General features: G+C 51.1%; 1 protein-coding gene across 1 annotated transcript; it reads left to right on the top strand.

Annotated features, from left to right (window-relative positions):
• Nucleotides 1-322: 322 nt before the first annotated feature.
• On the top strand, nt 323-20,609 carry CYP4B1 (cytochrome P450 family 4 subfamily B member 1). Its single transcript, XM_019957530.2, has 12 exons — nt 323-553; nt 12,641-12,782; nt 12,964-13,008; nt 13,586-13,713; nt 14,557-14,681; nt 14,961-15,112; nt 15,267-15,373; nt 16,637-16,827; nt 18,618-18,751; nt 19,522-19,586; nt 19,687-19,769; nt 20,178-20,609. The coding sequence occupies exons 1-12, from the start codon at nt 374-376 to the stop codon at nt 20,359-20,361; spliced, it is 1,536 nt and encodes a 511-aa protein (XP_019813089.2). The 5' UTR covers nt 323-373; the 3' UTR covers nt 20,362-20,609.
• Nucleotides 20,610-21,793: the final 1,184 nt, after the last annotated feature.

Genomic DNA, 21,793 nt, shown 5'->3' with positions numbered 1-21,793 from the left:
AAATGAGATAGTGTGTGTCAAGTACCTGAAGCAGCCAAGGTAGCTTACATGAAAAGGTAGTCATTATTACGCCAGTGATCATACCAAGAATTGCCTTCTGTTTGTTCCTCTAAGGAACCCATTGCCTCGTTTCTTTGAAGCCCACTATCTAGTTTTCTTCATTTGAGTTTTGGTAGAAATCAGCCAGGCTGTCTCCTCTCTGTGAATTTGGGGACTGTTGTCTCTGCCCCGTGGAGCTCAGCCCAGCCTGGGACTGTGGCTGACTGCAGGGTGTGGCTGGACTGGGAGCTGGCAGGGTGCCTGGGCTCATAGTATAAGGGAACTTGAGGGCAGTAGGAGGCAGACAGAAACCCGGGCAACTGCGACTCCAGCCATGGTGCCTGTTTTGCTCTCCCTGAGTCTCTCCCACCTGAGCCTGTGGGCTTTTGCACTGGTCTCAGTCTTGGTCTTCCTTAAGCTCACTCGCCTGCTGCTGCGGAGGCAGATGCTAGCCAGAGCTATGGACAGATTCTCAGGGCCCCCCACCCACTGGCTTTTTGGGCATGCCCTGGAGGTAAGTGACTGAGCGGAGGATAGAGAAAGAAACCAGCCTCCTTTCCCTCTGGGAGTCTGGCCTAACCTGCTGGGGGCCATGGAAGGAGACCCTATGCTTGGGCAGAGGAATGGGGTTCTGTGAGCCGTGATTCCTGTTCATCTTTCCCACTGGGTCTCCCCCTCACTCTCACTTTCCAAGCTGGCCTCAGGTGGGGGTGGGGAATGGGGGTAGAATTTAAAAGCTGGGACTCAGAAGGGCCACAGATTCCTCCCCATTATTCTGAGGCCCAAGGTTCAGACAGAGCTCTGCTAAGGACTCAAGGATAACCTGGGGAAAAAAATTTCCTAGATAGTCTGATCCTACTAGGCAATCTCATTTAGAACTTAACCAGTATCCTCTTGTTCTGTGCACTGTAAAAATTTCCCTTTTTAGGGCAGAAAATGGAAGTGAAGGCAGGGACAAGTGCTCTCACCTAAGAGACCTCCTGAACCACTTAAATACTGGTGCTCCCAGATGTGGAGTTCTCCCTGCCATGCCTATGAACCGGGTCAGGGGCTAGGCATCTTCCTGGGTTCAGATTCTGATTCATCCTTCCCAGTTATCTCAGGGCGGTGGGGACCCTTAGCACCCATTGTCAGGAAGAGCTCTTAGTTCCTACCTCCATGAGGATCTAGAGTAGAGGTTTCTGAACACACAGAAAGGGACAGCTGCATTGGAATCAACTGGGAGAAGCAGATTCCTTGGCCCTTGAGCCCTGAAAACTCTAACATTTTGGAGCTAGGGGGTCTGAGTTAAAAAATGTCCCCAAGTGTTTTGATCTGCAGCCAGGCTTGGGACAGTAGGTATAGCTGCCAGAGGTTAAGGTTTTGAGGGAGGAATTTAGATTTCTACTACGTCTTGAGTAAACTTTTCCCAGAAGGAGTCTAGGGAATTGCCTTTCCTTCATGATTGACACTCAGGATAAGCTTACCTCTGGGTGGGATCAAGAATGTGATTAGTCACTCAGTTGTGTCTGACTCTTTGTGACCCTATGGACTGTAGCCCACCAGGCTCCTCTGTCCATGGGATTTTGCAGGCAAGAATACTAGAGTGGGTTGCCATGCCCTCCTCCAGGGGATCTTTCCAATCCAGGGATCGAACCTGCGTCTCCTGCACTGGCAGGCAGCTTCTTTACTGCTGAACCAGTGGGGAAGCCTAGGCAAGAATAAGTCTCTACAAATAACTGTCTTCTTAGGATGGCCTGGGCTTCCCTGGTGGCTCAGACAGTAAAGTGTCTGCCTGCAATGCAGGAGACCCGGGTTCGATTCCTGGGTTGGGAAGATCCCCTGGAGAAGGAAATGGCAATCCACTCCAGCGCTCTTGCCTGGAAAATCCCATGGACAGAGGAGCCTGATAGGCTACAGTCCATAGGGTCACAAAGAGTCGGACACGACTGAGTGACTTCACTTTCACTTTAGGATGGCCTAGTAACATACCTGCATCCTAGACACACCCAGAAAAGGACAGAAAGTTCTGGAAGATGAATCAGACCCAGGCTCTGCTCCCAAAGAGCTTACTCTCTAGGGAGAAAATAGATACCAGAGCCTTCGCTGCCACCAGGCTACTAGGGGCTGGGGTGCCTCACCAGTGTTTTGCATCAACCCCAGGTTTGGTATCTCAGTGCTTGTCCTGTATGGTTGTCATCTTCTGTTTGCTTGTTCATCATTCCCACTTGACCATGGAGATCTGGTCTGATTTTTCCCTGTCCCCTCAGGGTACAGTACAAACCTCCCCAGAGTAGGTATCACTGGATGAACAGACAGTGAGTGTAGGAGAGTAGGGCAGGGTATCAAGAGAGGAGACAATGATGGAGAAGACAAGTGGAGGGACCAGGATTTATCTGGGGGGCTGTATTAAGTACAGGGATGTTCTCTTCATGGGAAGGTTGAGGTATGACCCTAATGTGGGAAAGAGAGGCATTTAGAGAGACCTTCAATCCCTTTCCTCTCGTGTCTCCTCCTCTTCTCCTTGCCTCCATCAAAGCTGGATTTGCCATCAGCCTGTGGGCTTTCCTAAGACAGAGACCTTGCTCTGTGACCCCCATATCAGTGCTGTCTGCCCTCTTTCCCCCGGGTGCTCCTGCCTTCACCATGAGAATGTATTAAGGACCTGGAACACAACTTAGCTTTGGCTTCCTGGCTCTCACACAAGTATCTGAAGGGCCTTGGCACCAGGAAGGGTGGGCAAGGCCCAGAGGGGTGGTTTCTCTCAGACACAACAAATGTTTCCTGGGGAACCATGGCAGGCCCAACACCCCTGCATTCCTCCAGGGCTTGGCACCTCTGCTCTCAGCTGAATGGACTTGTGCCTTTTCATCCAGGACATGATCACATACAGAGTAACTGCATGTTTGAGTCTCGGGCCTCGTGGTGATGGAAGTAGGAAAGGAAGGAGGAAGACTGGTGGTAAAAGGAAGGGCCCCAGGGGCTGGGAAGAGATGTCCATCAGGATTCACTTCTCCCTTCTTGGCCTCCAGTTATAGTCTGTCCTCTACCCATCAGCCCCCTCAATTCTTAGAATGTATCACCTTGAGGCAGGGGCCCAGAGAGGACCCAGCACATAATAGGTGCTCAGCCACATTGTTGACTGAAAGTTGGGGCCCCTGGGAGGGGCCCGAGGCTCTAATCTGTGTTGGAAGGAGAGAAAGGAGAATGTCAACTCCAAGCCCAGGACAGGTGATCTCCTGGGACTGTAAAAGCCCTCTTCCCTGGTCCTGCTCATTGCTGGGATGGTTCCCTTGACCATGTGCAGGTTAGTGAAGAGTGCTGGCCTGGGGATGTGGCTTATTTTCACTCAGTAGACATTGATCATGGGCCTTCACCATGCTTCCTCTCTGTACTTCCATTTCCTTTTCTCCACATTTAGAAAAGCCCCTTTACCTTGCTGTGTTGGAAGGGGATCAACAGAGATAAAGTAGAGATACACTGCAAACTGCTGGGCAGATAGACATCGTGTGTCAGTCATTATAGGCAGACTCTTGCTGCAGAACACAAGGAAGCACCTGCTTTCTTCATCTTCTTCCTTCCTCCTAAATCAACCCAGTCTTCAGGAGCCAGATAAGGTTCCCTTTGTTCCCAAGCAGCTAGCATTATCTGACCAATTACTCTGGGTCTGGCCCTATGTTGAGGCCAGCGGAGGAAGAAACAAGACTAGAGCCAGGCCCTAGGGTAACCCGGTCTGCAAGAGAGAGATAACACAGCATAGTGTTCCAGATCCTAGGGCCCAGGGAGGGGTCGATGCGCCAATTCTGAGAAGAATGTGGACATAGCAGTCTGTGAAAGTGCGGAAGGGAGGAAGATGATACCTATGATGATACCAAAGGGAGAGGCCAGAAAGAGCACTGTGTGTTTAAGAAATTAATTTGTTCAACAGATGTTTGTTTCTCAAGGTCTTACATGTGCCTGCATAGGTAGTTCTGAGCTTCTGGAGGGGTGAGAGTGAGGGCAAAGAGGAGAAAATAAAACTGGAGTGGGGTTGGAGACAGATCACATGGGACCTCACAGGCCAGGTCAAAAGGCTTTATTGTGAGCACAACAGGGAAGCAGGGAGTAGATTCATGCAAAGGAGTGAAGAGCTCAGATTTGGGTGGAAGAAAGATAAACTTTAGCTTCTGGGTGAAGACTAGATTGGCAGAGACTCAATAGGAGGCAGGGAGAGCAGGGTGGAGGCTGAGGCAGTGTTGATGGTGTGAGCCAGCTGGATGAGGGAAATGAGAGGCAGAGCAGGCTCTCTTGGTGTTGTGGGCATGGGGGGAGAGGAGGCATTGATGCCTTCACTGCGGCCAGATATGAGATGTGTCAGGGAGACTCCCTTCATGTACCAGGAGAAGGGGGACATAGGATTGCTCTGGGAGCTTTGTTAGACTGTGGCATCAACACAGCTGACTCAGAGAAGAATTTGGCAAAATCACCTAAAGAGAGAAAGAACCCCTGAGCCACAAGACTGCTATGTAACCTGGAGGAATCAATTTCTGTGTCTGTCTATGTGTAGAAATGTGGGGATCTGAGACCCAGGAAGTGGGGGCTCAGGGGTTGGCAGCACCTGTCAGTGTCTGGGTATGGGAACCTTAGGTTCTGGATTTGGGGTGTTTCATGGCAGGACCTCTCTCCTCCCCACACCAGCCCCCAACCCCAGAATAGCTACATTTGGTTCTCTGAATTCTGGTTAGCTGATTCCAATGTAAAAGTCTCTTGGTGGATCTGCAGGGGAGAGGGGCAGCCACCACAGGGCATCTCCCTCAGTATTAACATAAATCTCAGAGAAAACATCATTCCTCGTTTCTGGTTAGTATCAGCATGGATGGTGTTTCCATCCCTAGGTACGGGAGGAGGGGCAGATTTTGGGGGCAAACACGCTGTGTTCACATTTGGAAATGCTGAGTTTGAGGGGCCTGGAGGATGTTATGCAGAAATGTCCACGGGGTAACTGGTCATGTTTCTGGAGCTCAAGAGAAAGGCAAGCTGGGATGAGAGGTCCATTTAAGAACTAGTCAGGTAGATGGCAAAGGAAGCAATGGGAGGAGGTGAGCACCTTCAGGGAGAAGGTGCAGCTTGGGAGCAGACTAGAGGCTAGATTTTGGGGAGCCTCAGTCTTTGATTAGCAAATGATAGGTGAGGAGCTGCTGAGATGGGGCATCAGGAGAGGCAGGAGGACAACCAGGAGAGAGCTCAAGAGAGAGAGGGGAGCTGACCATGTCCCATCACTGCTGGAGAGGTGGGGGCCGAGGCAGGAGCAAGTGGAAACAAGGAGGCAGCTCATTTGAGAAATTGGGTTATGAAGGGAGGAGGGCAATGGGGTGTTAGCTGGAGGAGGAAGCAGAACAAAAGGAGGGTTTGTTTGGTCAAGGGCAAGAGACTTGAACATGTTTAAAATACCAGTTGGCAAGGAGTGGTAGAGAGGGTGTGTGTTAGGCAAGAGAGGGGGGACTGATGGATGAGGTACCCGAGGGGAGGGTTGAAATCTAAAGGGAGTGGCCTTGGACAAGCCCTGGATACCTCCTCTACTGGAATAGGAGGGAAGGTTAGGAGCAGGCAGTGGTTCTTCAGGTCTGGTAGCTGACTTTAAGGGATCTCTTTTCTGATAGGTTCTACTTTGTGAAGCAGAGCAAGACTGCATTACCAGGAGCAAGGAACAGAGGGGTGGAGGGATAGTTGAGGAAAAAGAATTTTTAGAGGGACAGATTCTGGCCAATAATATGAGGCTTTCTAGAAGGTATTTCTGCCGATCTCTGCTCAACTGTCACCTGAGAGAGGGCTTCCTTGATCCTTTAATCCCCTGTCTACTATAGCACCCCTGCTCCCCTTTCTCTTCATTTTTCTTCCAAGAGTTGCCACTACCTGAAATTGTATGCCTGATGTATTTGATTCTTGTTGATTTCCTTTCTCCCCACTTGGCAAGTAAGTTTAGGGAGGGCAGGGCTTTGTCCTATTCACACTATGTCCCCAGGAACTAGCACCATGCCTGGCATTGAGAGTGGGTGCTCCATGCCCATTTGTTGAATATGTGAGTGTATCCCTGGGAGACCCAACTCTGGGCAGCAAAGTCACTCACACAGGGTGAGGGCCAAAGTTTGCACTCCCCTGGACTCCCGGGTGCCTCTTGGATATCTGCCTTTCTGTCTTCTTAGGTGTTGGATTGCTTCCTGTGTTCTGCTCCAACCTGGTTATTCCTGGTGCTGGAGTTCATCTTTGGTGCTGAAGACAGAGACAGGTGTTACAGGCAGAACATATGCAGGGTATGGGACTGGAAAACCTAGACTTGAGAGTTGTGTGCCATTGGGCAAGGCCCATCATACCTCCCAGCCCATATGTGGTGCTAGAAGAGTCACAGAGACCTGTGTCAACCTCATCCAAAGCCTCCCAAGCTCCTTCTGTTGAGCCAGGGGTTGCTTCCATGCGTTATGTATTCACATACATCCACAGATACATGTGCAGTATTCTACTTGTCTCTGAAACAGAAGATAGAGGATAAAGTCACTTACTTGTCTCTAGAGTTGGGGGGGAACCATTTCTCTGCTCCTTGGAGCATCACGCATAGATCCCTTCCTCCAAGTTCCCCATGGCTCCCTGCTCATCCTCATAGTTGAATCTCCAAAGAGTTTGTGTAAATTGAGTATTTTTTTTTTTCTCACTGATTTTCATGTTTTTTTTCAAGGACACTGCCTCATCCCAATTTTTGTTGCTGCTTCTTGGCAGGCAGTCCCAACCCCTCTGGCTTTGACTACACAGATTTGCTGTCCTTGACACTACTGGGGCTCACAAACATCCCGAGTGCTCATGAATCTGGTGTGTGTGGGGGGCGGGGCAGGGCCCATGGTGTGGGGAAGACTATAGCACCCAAGGGCATCTAGGAATGTCCATACTGGAGGAGCACAGACCCAGGAGGATCTGGCCCCCAACTCCCAAGGGACAGTAGCAGCCCCAGAGAGCAGACTGCAAACTCATGGGGAAGGCCACAATCTGGCAGCTTTTAGTTCAGTGACTAAGGAGTCTTTTTTAATTTTTATTTTATTTAACTTCTTAATCTTTTTTTTTTTGCCACACTGTGTGGCATGGGGGATCCTAGATCCCTGGCCAGGGATTGAAGCCGTGCCCTCTGCACTGGGAGCGGTATGTCTTAAGTGCTGGACTGCCAGGGAAGTAAGAATTAAGATGATCCAGAGATGGTTGGGACTACTACATTTTGAAAGCAGTAAGTTCTTGGTTGCTTGAGATGTTTGAGCTCTGGGGGCAGAAGTTCCCACATGGTGAAGGAGCTGGGTCAGGCAATTCTGGGTCCTGGGAACCGGAGATCCGCATGACCTGCCTCAGGGGAGCCCCGCAGGCTGAGGAAGAGGAAAGCCCATCCCCTCCCCTCCTTAACAATTTGTTTTTCTGAACTGCTACCCCATTTTGTGAACAGATTTGTTTGTTCCCCGTGGGAGAGCTATGGCTGCAGCAGACTGGCTAAGCGGGTATCTTGTTTCCTGATTTGGCTCAACTGACTGATGACTTGGGCAGGCTCATTAACAGGAGGGGCAGTAGGAAGTGCCTCTGCAGAATCCCAGTCGGCCCCACTCCTGTGGAATGGTTCTCTTTGTCTTTGGAATGTACCATTCCCACCTATAAAGAAGGACGATGGTTTGGCAATATTAATATCTCTTTCAGATCTACTCCTCAGGGCAAAACTTCCTCCAGTTCTGAGGAGGCAGAGAAGAGAGTGGTGCCCATGCTTGCTCTTTCCATCCCCTCCTGTTTATTCTTGGTGATGTCTACAATGGGTGCAAATGTGAGGATGAGTGGCATGTGGCTCTGGAGCCAGGGTCAGGGAATTATCTCCACAACTTGTTCTTTTCCTGATTCCTTCCTTTTGGAGAAAAACAAGCTGGCCTAGACCTCGGAGTCCTGTAGGCGTCCCAACTTGGGTCATCTGAGGACTGGTCTGAGATGTCCAGTTATGCAACCCAGAGAAGCTAGCCAGGCAGCCATGACCCCTCGAGAGAGGATATCCCAGCCCTTTTGATGGGGCTGCCCTCCACTAGTGGGGCCAGGTGCCAAGAGCTATCCTCACTCCTGCCAGGATCCAGGGGTGATCAAGGGCATGCAGAAGAAATCTGGGCATGGGGAGGCAGGGCTTGCTCAGGCTGTGTATGTGTTGTGGGTGTGCTATGTGTTAGCATGAGGTCAAATCTCCCATCCTGGGTGGGGATGCTCCCGTCCTCAGGCCAGGGGGACACTCACAGCTAATAAGGAGAAAAACAAGGCACAGATGAACCAGATCAGCCAAGGGTTCCTTCCAACCCTGAGATTCTGTGAGTCTGGCTTTGTGATTTAAGCCTCTCCTTGTCCCCTGTCAACTGAACTTGAGAGGGATGGAGAGAAAGGGCACAGTCATGGTGTTCAAAAAGTCAGCAAGGAAAACCCAGGAGCGCAGATGGAAAAATAAGAGGGACACAGGAGGAAGGGATTATTTCCAGGGATACCAAACAAGAAGGAAGCAAGAAAGAGATCAGGGACACCAGAAGGAAGGTTCCCTTTTACTAATCGGCAGAGATTATGTTGCTCACTTGTAACCTTTTGGACACTGTGTTCACAAGGGCAATGAAATTCTTACAACCCATTATTCTGGGTTGAACTCAGAATAAAGAGTTCAGAGGCAGAGGGGGAAAGGCTCTATGGGGAGATTACACTGGACCCTACAGAGGGCCTGGAAGGAGAGGAACCCCAGAAAAACCACAGATGATTGGCTGGAGGCCCAAGTAGCCAAGCCCAGTCCCTCTTTGGGATCTTGGTCTAGACAAGGATTCCTGGGGCTAAATTTTCAAATGTCCTGTGTTCTTCTTCAAGGTTGTTTCCTGGAAGAAACAACATGGATTAATTGAGTGGGTGAGGACTGTGAAAAGAAACTTTACAAGGAGGAAAAGCTGGGCCAGTCCTTGCACGGCCTTGTCGTGAACAGCACGCCCTAGGATTGTGCAGTATACAGTTTATACAGCTGAACACAACAACCCTGACAGATTTCAGTACAGGGAAGAGAATGTGGGGCTCTAACCCAAGTTAGAGCACTACTAAGCTACAAGCAAAGTGCAAGTCAGTTCACACCTCTGAGCCTCAGTTTTCTCATCTGTAAGATGGGAATAATTGTTCTGCATTAGGTACCTGAAGTGATCTATGAATTCACTCCCATAGCTCCTGATTTACGGGAGATACACAATAATATCTGTACCCTCCCATCCCCTATGTTGTAAGAAAGAATGTGGAAATGAGCAGTGAATCTGAACTTTAGCCAGAGCAGGCAGGATAGGGTCATCTGGGAAAACAAAAAGAAATCTGTGGTACTGTTTACCACACAGGAAGTGCTGATGGTGGCCTTTCTTCTTTCACTTCCAAGATTGAGTGAGACTTGAACTGGTTCTTCATGAGATGGCCTATCTCTGGCCAATGTTTAGACTAGCCAGATGCTTTGTATGCTTTCTCCCTCCTTTCTAGTCTTCTCTGTCAGCTCCTTTTTCATTCTGTTCATCTGGCACACTGTTTATCAAGGATACTCTGTATCTGGTGAGCTCCATAGTGACCTGGGGACGCCCCACACATATCTGTGCTTCTGGGAAACTCACGGCCCACAGGTGGGGTCAGGTCAGGGGTCCTGGGTGTGAATCCCAGGTCTATCGCTAACAAGCTGTGTGACTAAGCTTCTCATAGTTGACTTGCCCTGAACTCCGAAGTAGGAATTATGATAGTGCCTATCTTATAGAATTTTCTGAGAGTTAAATAAAAGAATTTGCATGTAGTATTAGCTCAGTATCTGAACACATCAAATGTTCAGTGAATGTCAAACGTTTTATTAAATTTTGGGGGTCTTAGATAAAAGCAATTATAGCACAAGGCAGAATACGGGTAAGGCCCTGGTAGGGCTAGAGAGGTCCAGAGGAGGCAGAGATGTCAGCTGGTGGAAGGTTAGAGAGGTCCCCAGAGAGGTCATTCAGGCTGGATGCCAAGGTACAGACAGAACATCAATGGGCTCTCTTGGGTAGAGGGTATATGAAGAGTGAGGAATGGTATATAACAAATGCACAGAGATGATGCCACACCCCAAGAGGTCAACGTAGTTTCAAGCACTCAGACTCCCAAGGCTACCAGAGGCACAGTTAGCATTCGTTTCCTCCAAGGATATGGGCAACCAGCCAGCAAAGCAGCATCAGGCATTCCTCACAACCTCCACATAGCCATTAGCCACTGTTTGCTCCTCAGGGGACGGCCAAAGGCAGGGAGATAAGCTCTCCATCCTGGATGTGGGTCAAGCTTGTTTTCGAATCTCCAAGTCCCACCGAATCCCTGTGTCCACTAGCAGTCCCAAGGGTCCTGCAAGGTCATGCACATTACCAGAGTCACCACACTCAGAGAAGCCCAAAGCATGGTGCTCTCATCAGGTGTGCATGGTTCTTTCCAGTCCAGATATTATTTACCTCCCAGGGTTCATTTGGCCATAGCTATGTTGCCTAGCAACACAGTTGATGTTCTACAGTTGCCAAGTTTCCAGGGGAATGGGTTGGAGAGTGTAATGCAAGGGTCAATTTACCTTGTAACAGGAGATAATGTTTGGTGAATGCTTTACCTGCAGTTGGAAGTATCTCAGGGCATGTCCAGACCACACTCTTTATTGCATTTTAGGGGCATTGAGGAGGAAGATGTGTGCAGGAGATGCAGGGATGGGGCTTGGAAGAAGATATTGGGAATGGGAGGGAAGGTTTGAAGGAGAGGAAACTTTTAGTCAGTCGAGGGCTTCCCTTGCCCAGGATCCACATGACCTCAAATAATGACACACCTGCCTTGTGTGTTCATTAATGTCACAGTGACTTGCCCGAGTTCACACATCTGAAAAATAGGGGAAATCAACATTCAAACCCAGATCTGTCAGGCTCCAAAGACTGCTGTGAGTTCTTGGGAAGCAACCTCAGATCTCTGTACTTAGGCTCCTCTTACTTCCCTTGTGGCTCAGATGACCTTGGTTCAATCCCTGGGTTGGGAAGAGCCCCTGGAGAAGAAAATGGCAACCCACCCCAGTATTCTTGCCTGGAAAATCCCATGGACAGAGTATCCTGGTGGGATATGGTCCATGGGGTCACAAAGAGTTGGACACGACTGAACGACTTCACTTTTCCCTGAAATGGGAAGAATGGTTTTGAAGATGCGATGAATCAAGATATAAGGTGCTTAGAAGAAGGCCTGGCACACAGCAGGTGCTTAATGAAGATTGGTTGTTACTATACTGTCTCCCAAACTATGGTGCTAACCCATGGGCAGGCAACTGGAAAGTTTAAAGTGTACTTCTAAAAGGCTCCTTCAAAATAGGGGGAAATGGATAAATGCATAATGGTATACCCCTGAAGTGGAATACTAGGCAGTTGTTGGAAACACTCTGAAAAAAGTGAAGTCGTTCAGTTGTGTCCGACTCTTTGCGACCCCAAGGACTGTAGCCTATCATGCTCCTCCATCCGTGGGATTTTCCAGGCAAGAGTACTGGAGTGGGGTGCCATTTCCTTCTCCAAAGGATCTTTCCGACCCAAGGATCGAACCCAGGTGTCCCACATTGTTGGCAGACACTTTGCTGTCTGAGCCATCAAATATCTTAAATAAAAAAGCCATGTCTTGGAAAGGTATTTATCATATACATAAGGCATATACAGTATATGTATATGTATCATATACATATACCACTTACATAAGGCAGCTCTAGGTGAGTAGATGTGGCTAGAAAAACCTCCGAAGTTGGTCTCTGCAGCCTTGTCTCCAGCCACTGCCCCACCTAGTGGCAGCTCCTGGGAGACACCATACTTTTTCCTACTCCAGACACTGCTTGCTGCTCCCTCTGCCTTAGAGTGCTCTTCCCTTACTTTTCACACGGTCAGCTCCAGTATCATCTTTCAGTTTGACCTTGAATGTCCTCGCCAACAAGAGTCCATCCTGGGTCACTCTATCTCAGCAGGGTCTCCCTGTTAAGTCTCTCTCCCAGCGCTGTGCTTATTTCCTTGTGAGTACTTCCTACTGTCTGCAGTCATTTGACTTTGTTGTTTACTTGTTTATTAACACTTCCCCACCTAGAGTGAATTGGAAGGACTGTGTTTATCTCATTCCCCTGAAACATCTAGACAGTGCTCTGCACATAGTACATCCTCAATTAAAAAAAAAAGTGCCCCATGATTTAGGGGTGGAATCGAGGTGATTTTGAGGTGTATTGAACAACAAGCTGGAATTCTCTAATGAAAACTTTGATGCTGAAAGAAACCTCTTTTTGGCTGCAGTGGAGATAGGTTGGTGACAGGTACCAGATGGAAGTAAGTTGGCCAGTTTGGGTTGCTGTGCTCACCCAGGGGCAATAAAGCGTGGCCTGGACTTAGAGCAGTGGCTCTGGGGCTGGAGAGAGGACTGAGCCCAGAGATGTGCAGGACTGTAACTGGCTGGGAGGGAAGGGCCGCAGGAGGAGGGAGGGGTGCTCCCTGCACCTTCCCGGGCAACCTCCTCTCTTCCCTGCTGGCCTGGCTGGTGATGCTGGGGTCCTGAGTGGCCTGGCCTTCTGTTGCTATTTCAGATCCAGCAGACTGGGAGTTTGGACAAGGTGGTGTCCTGGACTCACGAGTTCCCTTACGCCCACCAACTCTGGGTTGGACAATTTCTTGGCTTCCTGAACATCTATGATCCTGACTATGCCAAAGCTGTGTACAGTCGAGGAGGTGAGGACTCCTGGAAGAAGTTGGAGCTTCCTGAGAGCAGAGGGCTCAGGGTGCCATGTGGGGAGGGGTCCTGGGCCTGCACCCTAAGTCTGGGCAGGTGAAGTCCTCACCTTATTCATCACCAAACATCCTCCAGGAATCCCCCAGTCCCTGTTTGACCAAGCTTCTCTTTCTCTTATAGACCCTAAGGCCCCAGATTTCTATGACTTCTTCCTCCAGTGGATAGGTGAGTAGGCACTTGCCCTCCCTGTCCTTGGTGCTGGGTGACCAGGAGCCTTCCCTGTCTGATCCCTCCTTGCCCAGTGTCCACTCTTATGGTTACTCCATCCACCGGACCACCTGGCCCCAAGTTGCCACCCTAAGCTCAGCTTCTCAGTAGGAAATAGTGGAGGAGGCAGGAGAACTCTGGGCTGCCTGAGAGGTGGGGTTCAGGCAACTTGTCCTGCCAGGGTGTCCTCTTCCCTGGGCAGGCAGGGCAAAGGCTCTGGGCAATGTTCCTCCCCGCATTATCGAGGAACAGCTTCCTGGAGGAGGTGGCACTACAGGAGATCTGAGGAGATTATATTGGTGGTGCTGGCTGGGGCAAGGGCCTGTGGAAAGGAATGTGGAAAGACAGGATCCAGGCTGTCTTTCCAGGCTGCGAGGCTGGGTGCCTGAAAGGCAGACCTGGGTTTGGATGCCAGGCTGATCAGGAGGATGGGAGTGGGGTTAGGTGGGGTGGTGTGTGCTTGATCCCAGGCTGCCAGGGGTGGGGGCAGGATTGTGTGAACTGACCAGCCATCCCTCTCCCATGCCTCCCCCAGGGAAAGGCTTGCTGGTTCTCCAAGGGCCTAAGTGGTTCCAGCATCGCAAGCTGCTCACACCTGGCTTCCACTATGATGTGCTGAAGCCCTACGTGGCCCTGTTTGCTGAGTCCACGCGTGTCATGCTGGTGAGCTCCCTGTGCCAGGCTCCTGGAGGCTGTGCTGTGGGGCCAGCCCCCCGCCCCCCAGTTTTTCCTGGGAGAGGGCAGTGAGGAGAGTTGCTGAGGCCCGAGGCCCTGTTCTGCCTGCAGCAGCAGTGTGAGCCTTGCTCTGCCTGATACTTACTGCTGGCTGTGTGCTGACAACGTGCTGAGGCTCCAAGCCGCCCAACAGCCCCAGCTTTTGTCTCCACCGGGAGACCAGCACTCCCTCTTCCTACATCAAAGGGCCTCTGCGAGACCCCAGGAAAGCTCCTACTGTAGCAGACTGGAGGGCTGCCTGTATCTGAGAATATTAGGAAGACCTTTCATATCTAAAAAGTGTCTCCTCATCCTTGGCCTAGCACAACTGCCTGAACTAATGTCGAGAGTAACTCTAAAATGGATGCTGGGAGTCAGGGGTCAAGAACTCGGCTCAGAGGCTTATAGCCGGATAATCCCTGAGGTTACCTGGGCTAGCCTGTCTTCTTGCAGGAGACTATCCGCTTCCCACCCGCCAGCATCACTGCAGGCCTGACGCACACAGACTGAGCTGGGGAGCTTACCACCTTTGGCCCTCCTCTTCCCTCATACACAGCTGCCCTGGCTGTGTGTGCTGGGTGAGGTTCTGTGGGTTCTGAGGGTTCTGAGGTTCTGTGGGTTCTGCCCTCTGAGCCTGAACCACCCCCCACCCCCACCCATAACAGCAGGATGAGGCCAGGCCAGGGACCCGGAGTGCGTGTGGGGAGGACAGTGGTGGGTCCTGCAGGCACGGTGGGGCACCCAGCCTGGTGGGCCCCCTCCCCTACATCACCTCCCATCTCTGGGCTCTAGGACAAGTGGGAGAAAAAGGCTCGTGAGCAAAAGAGCTTTGACATCTACAGCGATGTGGGCCACATGGCGCTGGACTCGCTCATGAAGTGCACCTTTGGCAAAGGAACCAGCGGCCTGAATGACAGGTCAGGGGCCCTCGGGGCTGACCACGGTCTCCACCCAGGTCGGCTCAGAGGGCATGTGAGGTGGCAGGAATCCTGGGCCCTGGTCTGAGAAGAGAGGGGCGTCCTGCTCTACGGAGCCCCAGCTCAGGTGGAGCCGGGCCTTTCCCATGGCTCTCATGGGAAGCTTGATGGTGGGGCGAGGACGGGCAGAGAGTGCAGTACTTGGAACTGGATCCCACTCACTCGGGGGCTCTGCTGCGGGTCAGGGTCTCAGCATCTCCCCTTCCCTCTACTGTGCAGGGACAATAACTACTACCTGTCGGTCAAAGAACTCACACTGCTGATGCAGCAGCGCATCGATTCCTTCCAGTACCACAATGACTTCATCTACTTTCTCACCCCACATGGCCGCCGCTTCCTGCGGGCCTGCCAGGTGGCCCATGACCACACAGGTGGGCCTTTCCTGCGCCGCCCGCCCACAGGAGGCCTAGGTTCTGGTCTAGCTCCTCCTGGCCCCTGGGGGACCCCTCCCATTGCAGGACCTCTGTTCCCCTTTTGGGCAGAGGGTGGGTCCGCAGGCAGTGACACCCTGTGCTCCCGGCCCAGACCAGGTCATCAGGGAACGGAAAGCAGCCCTCCAGGATGAGAAAGAGCGGGAGAGGATACAGAGCAAGAGGCACCTGGACTTCCTGGACATTCTCCTGGGGGCTCGGGTGAGTGCGCAGTCACCCACCCTTGCCTAGAACATGTCCCTGACGGGTCTTCAGACTGTCCTCCTGAGACAGGGCTCCCTGGACAGCAGCAGGGGCTGTTAAGCATCTTTTCCCTCTTTCTCCAGCAAATATGACCTGTTTCTTGTCCTGTGGTGCTGTGCTGTGCTCTGTCGCTCAGCTGTGTCCAACTCTGCAACCCCGTGAACTGTAGCCCGCCAGGCTCCTCTGTCAGTGGGGGATTCTCCAGGCAACAATACTAGAGTGGGTTGCCATGCCCTCCTCCAGGGGATCTTCCCAACCCAGGGCTTGAACCCAAATCTCCAGCATTGCAGGTGGATTATTTATCGTCTGAGCCACCAGGGAAGCCCAAGAATACTGGAGTGGGTAGCCTTTCCTTTCTCCAGGGGATCTTCCTGACCCAGGAATCGAACTGGAGTGTCCTGCATTGCAGGCAGATTCTTTACCAGCTGAGCTACCTGGGAAGCCCTTGTCCAATGGTATATATCAGCAAAGGCTCAGAGGTGGGAAGGTGACTGGTGTGGTGCTGGGGAGAGATGTAGTGGCAGGGAGGCTGGGTCTACATGAAACAGAAGACCAATTCCAGCCTTTGAAGACTCTGAAGAATCTTAGCAACCTAGAACCTTAGACTTTATACATTACTCATTCATTCATTCAAGGAGGTCATGGCAACCCATTACAGTACCCTTGCCTGGAGAATCTCATGGACAGAGGAGCCTGGGTGGGGCTAGAGTCCATAGGGTCACACAGAGTTGGACATGACTGAAGTGACTGAACACCCGCAGCAACATTCATTTATTCACTCATTCAACTGGTCCTTCCACTCCACAAACTCACTGAGCCCTACTCTTGGTTAGTTCTCACGCTAGGGATGCAGATGCTGAGAAAGCCCTAGCCCTGGTCTCCTGACTCTCACAGTCAGGTGGCAGGGACAGGAGGTAGATGTTGACAAAGACTTCTTCCTCCTCCAGAAGGCATTGTGTGTGTCAGGTGAGCCCAATTGATAGGACTGGGTAAAATCACAAGTCATTTGGCCAGAGGGATCAAAGAAGACTTCCTGGAGTAGGAGTCATCCAAGCTGGCCTTGGGAGAACAGATAGGAATCAAAGAGACGCTCCGAACCCCTAGTCTGAAAAGGAATTTCCCTCCCTCTCCCAGACCTTCATTTGACAGCTACTCTTGTGAGGCCTTGTTGGAACCTACCTCACATGCCTTGGGCTGTCCCATTGTGCTTTCCTGACCCAGGATGAAGAAGGCATCAAGCTATCAGATGAAGACCTCCGGGCCGAGGTGGACACATTCATGTTCGAAGGCCATGACACCACCACCAGCGCCATCTCATGGGTTCTCTACTGCATGTCCCTGTACCCCGAGCACCAGCGTCGTTGTCGGGAAGAGATTCAGGAGATTCTTGGGGACCGGGACACTTTGAAGTGGTGAGTGAGGCTGCGGGTGAGCCCAGTCTGTCCCAAGGAACAGCTGCGCCTACAGGGCCATCCTGGAAACCAGGCGACGGCAGTTAGCCCTTGTCATTTTCCCCTCCAGAGTTGTGGCTTTTGGGGGGAAGCTATGTGTGGACACAGCCCCGAGCCCTTTCTCTCACCGTGGACCATTTTCAGATGTGTCTTGTAAAGGTGGTCAAGAGGCTGACTTTTATGTTGGCTCCCTCTGGTGGCAGAACGTGACTACCCTTCTGGGTTCCCAGATAGATCAGGGAGCATTGGAAAGGATTTGAACACTGAGGATGAACAGAGCTGGGGTAGCAGGAAGAGCTGATTCCCTCCCACCTGCTTTTGGATGGCCAATGTGCAGCCTCTAGACTCCTCTGATGAAGGAGAAAAGGCTGTTGCCCAAACATCATCACTTAGAAACTTACAACTATTTTGTTTCTTCATTCAAGCTTGAGCTCATATCACGACACTGATTGACGCTGACCTCTCTCTGGAGAATGATCTTTGGCAGTTTTGACTGGCCCCCCTCCTGCATGTGCCCTCTGCCCCGCCTCTCCCTGCCTCTTCCCCTTGGGCTTTCGAGTCCTGTCACCTTTCTCTCTAGACTCCTGTGTTACCTCCAGCCCAGGGATAGGACACAGCAGGGGCCACAGAAAATGCTCAGTCGAGGGAAGAAACTTTAGACTCGCTGAGGGAGACTGACTTAGAATTCCAGAATCTGGGATTTGAAGGATGTGGTTTTACTGGTCAGAGGTTGGAAACCTCCTAGGGTGTCCAGCCAGGTGCCAGATGCTGTTAGGAGTGTGGGGGATGAGAGTGAGTGGCCAATACTGCCTTGGGGGAGTTTTTAGAAAGACAAACTCTTGCAGAACCAAAAAGCTAGAGAAAACCACAGAGTGGGGTAAGATTGAGCGGCCCCATGTTCAGAAGAGAGGAATCAAAAGGGGTGGGCCCAAGTTGGCTTTCTAAAGAGATGTGTGAGGCTCAGAAAGGCCAAGGGGGAGAACTGGGTGCTCTGGGTTGGGGAACAGTGTGAACACAGCCTGGAGGCAGGGAGTTGAAACATTTATTTAATTTTCATTTTATTCCATCTCAATCTTGAAGCAACTTAAAGGACACATTCAATTAAATGTAGAACACAAATGAAAAATGAGGACCGAGGGAATAAACCCTAGAGTTTGGGGCTCTGTAGTTAGCTGTTGCACAGTCATTATAGCTGGAGCACATTTGAGGTCTGAACTTCCTAGTGGCAAAATGGAAATATCTATCCATCTGTCTATCTATCTATCCATCTGTCTATCTATCTATCCATCTGTCTATCTATCTATCCATCTGTCTATCTATATGTAGTTACTCACCCCCTCCAAGCTCGTTATTGTTTGACATTTATTCATTCAGCCACTGTATGTCAGCCCCTACCCCTTGCCATTCCAGCTCCATGGGGAATGAAGCAGAACCTAAAGAACTGTTCCTCGTGGGGTTTCTGGGGGACACTGAAAGAGTGACCTTGCCTTTGATGGCCAGGAGCACATACACCCCTAGGATCCTGTGCTTTCCCTTCCTAGCTGTGAAAATGAGGGAGGGATGGAGAAAAGTGGAGCCAGGCCCCTGAGTCTGTGTGTCCACTCCACGTCTGGCCTGGACACTTGGAGCACTTGCGTCCCTCTGACTCCCTTATGTGTGATGGTGGTGAAGTGGGGATTCTGGCTGGGCCTGCCTTCCTGCAGGACTGTGCTGCCCCCCAGTCCACAAAGGCCTGCTTGTGTTGCTGGCAGGGACGATCTGGCAGAGATGACCTACCTGACCATGTGCATCAAGGAGAGCTTCCGCCTGTACCCGCCTGTGCCCCAAGTGTACCGCCAGCTCAGCCAGCCTGTCAACTTTGTGGATGGTCGCTCTCTACCTGAAGGTGGGATGCGGTAGATTTCGAGGTGGAGCCAGAGTCCCTGTGGGTGCTCTCTCTACCCCTGTACCAGAGGGGAAGAGACCAGGCTTTGTGTTCGGCCAGCATCAAAGTCCTAGCTCCATAATGTGTGGGTAAATCCACCAACATCTACACCTCTGGTCTGTCTCCTATGAACTGGGGGTGAGAAGGGTCCCTGCCATACAGGGCTGTTTTCAGAATTAAAGAGGCAGTATTCATCAGGGATGTCATGTACCACCAAGCAGATTGTGCCCTGAACAGCTTCAGGAGGCGTCATTCACTTAGACTATGATGTGGTGCAATGGACAAGCTGTACAACTGTGTGTGGTGGCTTTGTAAGGAGCATTTGACTCTGGATCTGACACATAGTAAGCGCCCAATGAATGGTAGTTGTTACTACTGATGGCATACTACTTCTCTTGAGAGTCAGTTAATGGAAAGTGGGAAGTGGGTAATAATCCTTGCCTGTCCTTCCTCGTGGTGCGGTGGGTTTGGTCCTCTTTAACTTTTCCGTTCTACAAATGTCTGTGTCAGGTGCTACACCTGGTGCTGGGGCTATGGGAAGTAGGTGTGCTGTTGATCAACACACTTTGATGTGTTGAGGGTGGGTATGAACTTTCCGTCACTGGTAGTGCTCAGGGACGGACTGGTGCTCAGTAGGGGCACCAGTTAGGGGATTCTGACCCTGTGAAGAGGTGGGCCTGGCTGTCCCAGGACTGTCTGGTCACCAGTTTTCTGCTCTGCTCTGCCCACAGGCAGCCTGATTTCTCTGCACATCTATGCCCTCCATAGGAATAGTACAGTGTGGCCTGACCCTGAGGTATGCCATCCCTGGGCTCGGAGTTCAGAGGAGGTGGGCTTCTGTGGGGTCAGCCTGCCCTGGGACCTGGCAGATATTCAAGCAAGCCCTGTCCCCTCAGGTCTTCGACCCCTTGCGCTTTTCTCCCGAGAACGTGGCCGGACGTCACAGCTTTGCCTTCATTCCCTTCTCTGCTGGGCCCAGGTAAGGAGAGCCCAACGTCCCTGTCCAGAGGTGAGGATGGAGGATGTCATGGAATATCCTTTGGGGGAACTCTGCGATGAGGAGGGCCATGCTGGGTGTGCGGTGACCCTGATGTGAGGGAAGTTCCAGGGACCCTCTTCCTGCCATTAGCATACTCTTGTCTTTGGCAGGTGGGGTGGGTGAGTCATTCCAAGAGAGACCCCTAAGTCACAACCCACAGTATGAACCTACCTAGTCTGGGACCCTCACTATGCCCCCAAGATCTGTTTCTGAAGACCAGGCCAATCAATCGATCAGTCAATGATTCATCCATACACAGTGACTGATTTCTGTTGGACACTTAGAGCGCTAGTTTTCATCACTCTGGATGTCTCATAGCCTGATGTCATTTTGTGCTGCTCATTGCAGGAACTGCATTGGCCAGCAGTTTGCTATGGCCGAGGTAAAGGTGGTCACAGCCCTCTGCTTGCTCCGTTTTGAGTTTGCCCCGGATCCCTCGAGGCTACCCATCAAGATGCCCCAACTGGTCCTACGCTCCAAGAATGGCATCCACCTCCATCTGAAGCCGCTGGGGCCAGGCTCTGAGAAGTAGCTCTGCTGAGATGAGAGCTCCAGACAGCCCAACCTGTGGCCTCTTCCTGGACGCTGCCCTCTCCAAGCTGGGTTGTAGAGTAGCTGTGCTCCCCTGTCTTCTGTAGGCTTATGGACTAGAATCAGAATAGGCATCTGATAGACAATCACCTCAAAGGCAATGCCATGTAAACATGTGTGTCTATAAATGCTTACTGCACATGTGTTCCCGAGCTCACTCATTCATTTAACAAACATGCTGAATAACTACTTGCTTCTAGATTCTTTATTGATCTCCCATAATTGTCCATCTTTCTAAAATTTACACGGCATTCACATGGAATCTGTGCCTTGGGACTGGTGGTTATGATCAGACACTCATCCACTCCACACAATAGACAGATGGCTTTCGGAGCTTGCCCCTTTCACCAAGATCTGTTTCTTTGTTTAACTTTGTATGTATGTGTCTGGAATATAACAGACATAAGGAAAAACTGCTTAAATCAAAGATACATAAGAAGGAATTTTTAGAGAAAACTCCCTGATAACCACTGTTGAGGTTGAGAAATATGGACTATGGTTTCATGGGTATAAATTCTGCCCCTTCTGAGATGGTCTCTGGGGTACTCCTGCCATCATCAGCATCTGTATCACTGTTACCTGGTGCCCTGGGCATGTGAGTTTTGGCTGGGGAAGGTAGCAGAGTGACATTAAAGGGTGGCTTCCTGGAAGAGATGGTGCTTGAATCAGGGTTTAAGGCAGGGTGAGGTATGAGGGTGCAAAGAGGGACTTTTGGAGAAGGACTCAGGCTGGGGCCACGTGGGGAATTAGTGCTCTTCCCAAAGTAGTCCCTGCCTGATGGCTGGGAGCATATACACCTCTAGGGTTCAAGTCTAAAGCCATTAGTGGGCTTCAATCCAGGAACTGGACAGGTGTGGAAGGAAGGGAACTGGGCTCTAGGGGAGAGGCAAGAGAGGGAGAATTCTGGCTTTGGGACTTGGGGATGTCTTTATATTGCCCTGGGGATAGACCACCTGGAGACACATCCTTCCTGCTGCTGATGCGTGGCCTCAGAAGAAGGTCACAGCCTTGGGAGTCGGGCCATGGGCCTCATGCTCACTCCTACAAAGCCTTGTCAAGACTCAGATCTCCTTGCTCACCTGAGGCTGGGATGCTGAGGCCTCACCAGAGTGTCTCCCATGCCACCCACTTTCCCCTCTGTCCTGGCCCTGGACAGAACTTTCTCTGCACAAGTGAAAAAATGGTTTCCATAGGCATTCCCGGGGAGAAGAGCTCAGTGTACCATCCATCTCTGACCCATGGGTGGAACTCAAGTCTAGGATGCATCTACTCCTCTGATCCCTGGATTGTCAGGAGGCCAGTGAGGCAGGACTGGAAGAAGCTGTTATCCCACTTAAACACTAAGGGAAGGAACCTGACTCTGCCCTCTTCTG

This window comes from Bos indicus, chromosome 3 (genome assembly GCF_029378745.1).
Source record: "Bos indicus isolate NIAB-ARS_2022 breed Sahiwal x Tharparkar chromosome 3, NIAB-ARS_B.indTharparkar_mat_pri_1.0, whole genome shotgun sequence".
Taxonomy (NCBI): domain Eukaryota; kingdom Metazoa; phylum Chordata; class Mammalia; order Artiodactyla; family Bovidae; genus Bos; species Bos indicus.
This window is presented reverse-complemented; position numbering and strand designations above follow the sequence as displayed.

Excerpts from the sequence above, each read along its gene's own strand:
- CYP4B1 (XM_019957530.2), top strand. The coding sequence starts at position 374 with ATGGTGCCTGTTTTGCTCTCCCTGAGTCTCTCCCACCTGAGCCTGTGG. Across the intron at positions 12,783-12,963 it reads AGCTGTGTACAGTCGAGGAG|ACCCTAAGGCCCCAGATTTC; the intron begins GTGAGGACTCCT and ends TTTCTCTTATAG. Across the intron at positions 18,752-19,521 it reads TGGTCGCTCTCTACCTGAAG|GCAGCCTGATTTCTCTGCAC; the intron begins GTGGGATGCGGT and ends CTCTGCCCACAG.